The sequence below is a fragment of the Cryptotermes secundus genome, unplaced genomic scaffold (genome assembly GCF_002891405.2).
Source record: "Cryptotermes secundus unplaced genomic scaffold, Csec_1.0 scaffold15186, whole genome shotgun sequence".
Classification (NCBI taxonomy): Eukaryota; Metazoa; Arthropoda; class Insecta; order Blattodea; family Kalotermitidae; genus Cryptotermes; species Cryptotermes secundus.
Window position 1 is genome coordinate 1 of NW_019732547.1, and position 2,083 is coordinate 2,083.

The 2,083-nt window shown below is 34.3% G+C and overlaps 1 protein-coding gene across 1 annotated transcript; it reads left to right on the forward strand.

Annotated features, from left to right (window-relative positions):
- Positions 1-133: 133 nt before the first annotated feature.
- LOC111867725 (nardilysin-like) lies at positions 134-1,363 on the forward strand. The gene is made up of 2 exons (XM_023857810.2): positions 134-621; positions 1,075-1,363. The coding sequence occupies exons 1-2, from the start codon at positions 546-548 to the stop codon at positions 1,344-1,346; spliced, it is 348 nt and encodes a 115-aa protein (XP_023713578.2). The 5' UTR covers positions 134-545; the 3' UTR covers positions 1,347-1,363.
- Positions 1,364-2,083: the final 720 nt, after the last annotated feature.

Sequence of the window (2,083 nt, forward strand, 5' to 3'; positions counted from 1 at the left end):
GAATATTCCTGGTACTCATTTCTGTTAGAGGCCGAGTCGATCCCAAGGTGCTAGTGTGGCTGGAAGGATTAAACCAATTGAAAAAAATCCAGTGACCTCATCGGGATTCAATCCTGCGACCTTCTGGCTTGTTGCATAGCGCCTCAACCAACTACTCTACCATGTGCCCCCTCTAATGAATATACACTTTTTAATTAGTCTTAAAACCAATATATAATATATATAGTTTAGATTTAATATTAAAGGCTCTAGCCTTAGAAACAAAACTAAAATTTAAAATTAATTGCTCAAAATGTAAATTTTACTTTGACTTTTAAGAATCGGTTTTAAATAAGCCAGAAACTTCTAGAAGCACCCAGTTGATATCATGGTAATAAGAAAACAAAAGTGTAAGTAATTTTCAGCAGTAGTAATTCTTTGTATATGTAGCCTCTGGTACCCACTTCGTGCAACTCTTATGTTATTGTCTCATGATGGTGTTTTGTTACATTTTCTAGGCCATTAAGAAATGTCTGGATGCTTTGAAACCTGATGCTGTTAATATCATGGTGTTCTCTAAAAATTCAGAAAAGAAATTTGATAAAATAGAATCATGGTTTAAGACAGAATATTCTGTATGTGGTAAGTTGTAGTGACATGTACTGGGCCTTGATTATTTTACAGTAATAAATGCATTTAATGAAAAATTACAGAATTGTGGAAAGGTATGATGTAACTCATGTTTAAATATAAATTGAGGGTCATGGAAATGATTATAACCATCTTAGATTTTTCTTAGATGTTGTGAAACAAATTCCAGGATAGTAGTTTCAGATTGGCCATTACTAATTCAGTATTGACTTCCAGCTTACAGTTAATAATTATATTGCCATTTCTGATTTACACTATATAATCTTTGTAGTTGACATACAATTGTTGAATTAAGTAATTATAACCTTAGAATATACATATATTTACAAAATATTATATCAGATGAGCTATCATATTTCTCTGTCTTCATGAAAGAAACAGAAAAGAAGTGGAATCACTGTGAAGCTTCCTGATTAAGTCAGCATTTCAATTCATCTATTACAGATATTCCTAATGATTGGCTGGAGTCTTGGTTCAGCATGGAACCTGATCAGAGTTTCAGTTTGCCTGAACCTAACATTTTCCTGACAACAGACTTCAGTCTCTTACCAAATCCTGACCAAGAAGATGCTCAGAAGAAGAAGTATCCAATTAAAGTGCAAGATGATGAATTGTCTGAAGTATGGTACCACCGTGACTGCAAGTTTAAGCTACCACAAGCATTCCTCTATTTCTACTTGATATCACCTCTTCCACTCAGCTCCCCACAAAAGTAAGGTTCTTGTTCTATTTGTGGCCTTTGTTTTTATTTCAATAACAGTATCTTACTAAAAAACAACACTATGACAAAATGCTATACACAGTAGAAACTAAGTTTAAAGGATTCTGGGAATTTAATGTCAATTTTAATCATGTGTAAGTTATATACATGCACACATGCACAGGCTTATAAAGAGAGAAGCTAGCAGGGCCATTTGGCTCAGGCCTCTGGCCTAGTGGGTCTCCAAGTATACTATATTTAATTTAAAAAATTATAGTAAGCAAGCAAGAGCATGGAAAATCTGTTTAATTGAATTGTTGACTCATTATTCATGGCTTTTGTTGATATTCATTTGCTTGAAAATCTGATTTTTTAAAATATATATTAAATCATAATCACCATAATTGGCAAAATAGCCGTTTTTGAACCATAGTCTTCCTTAGATGATTCTGCCAGATTTGTCATCCAGTTTTCACTTCTTTGAATGTATTTATTAAATATATTATGGCATATTTGCTCAAAGCAAGAACTGTGGAGCCAGAGAGATGGCAGTTTGCTAGCAAGTGGCTCTGAAACATTTCTTGCTAGGCAGTGGCTGTGAAATGAACAATGGAACAATGTCCGTTGCTGGACAGCACATCCTTAATTAGAAACAGGTGAACAGCAACAGAGGAACAGTGTTTTCTGTGTGGTCCATGCCAAGGTGTTGTAATTGGGACAGTTTGGGACAGCAAGTTCAGTGCTCAGTAGAAA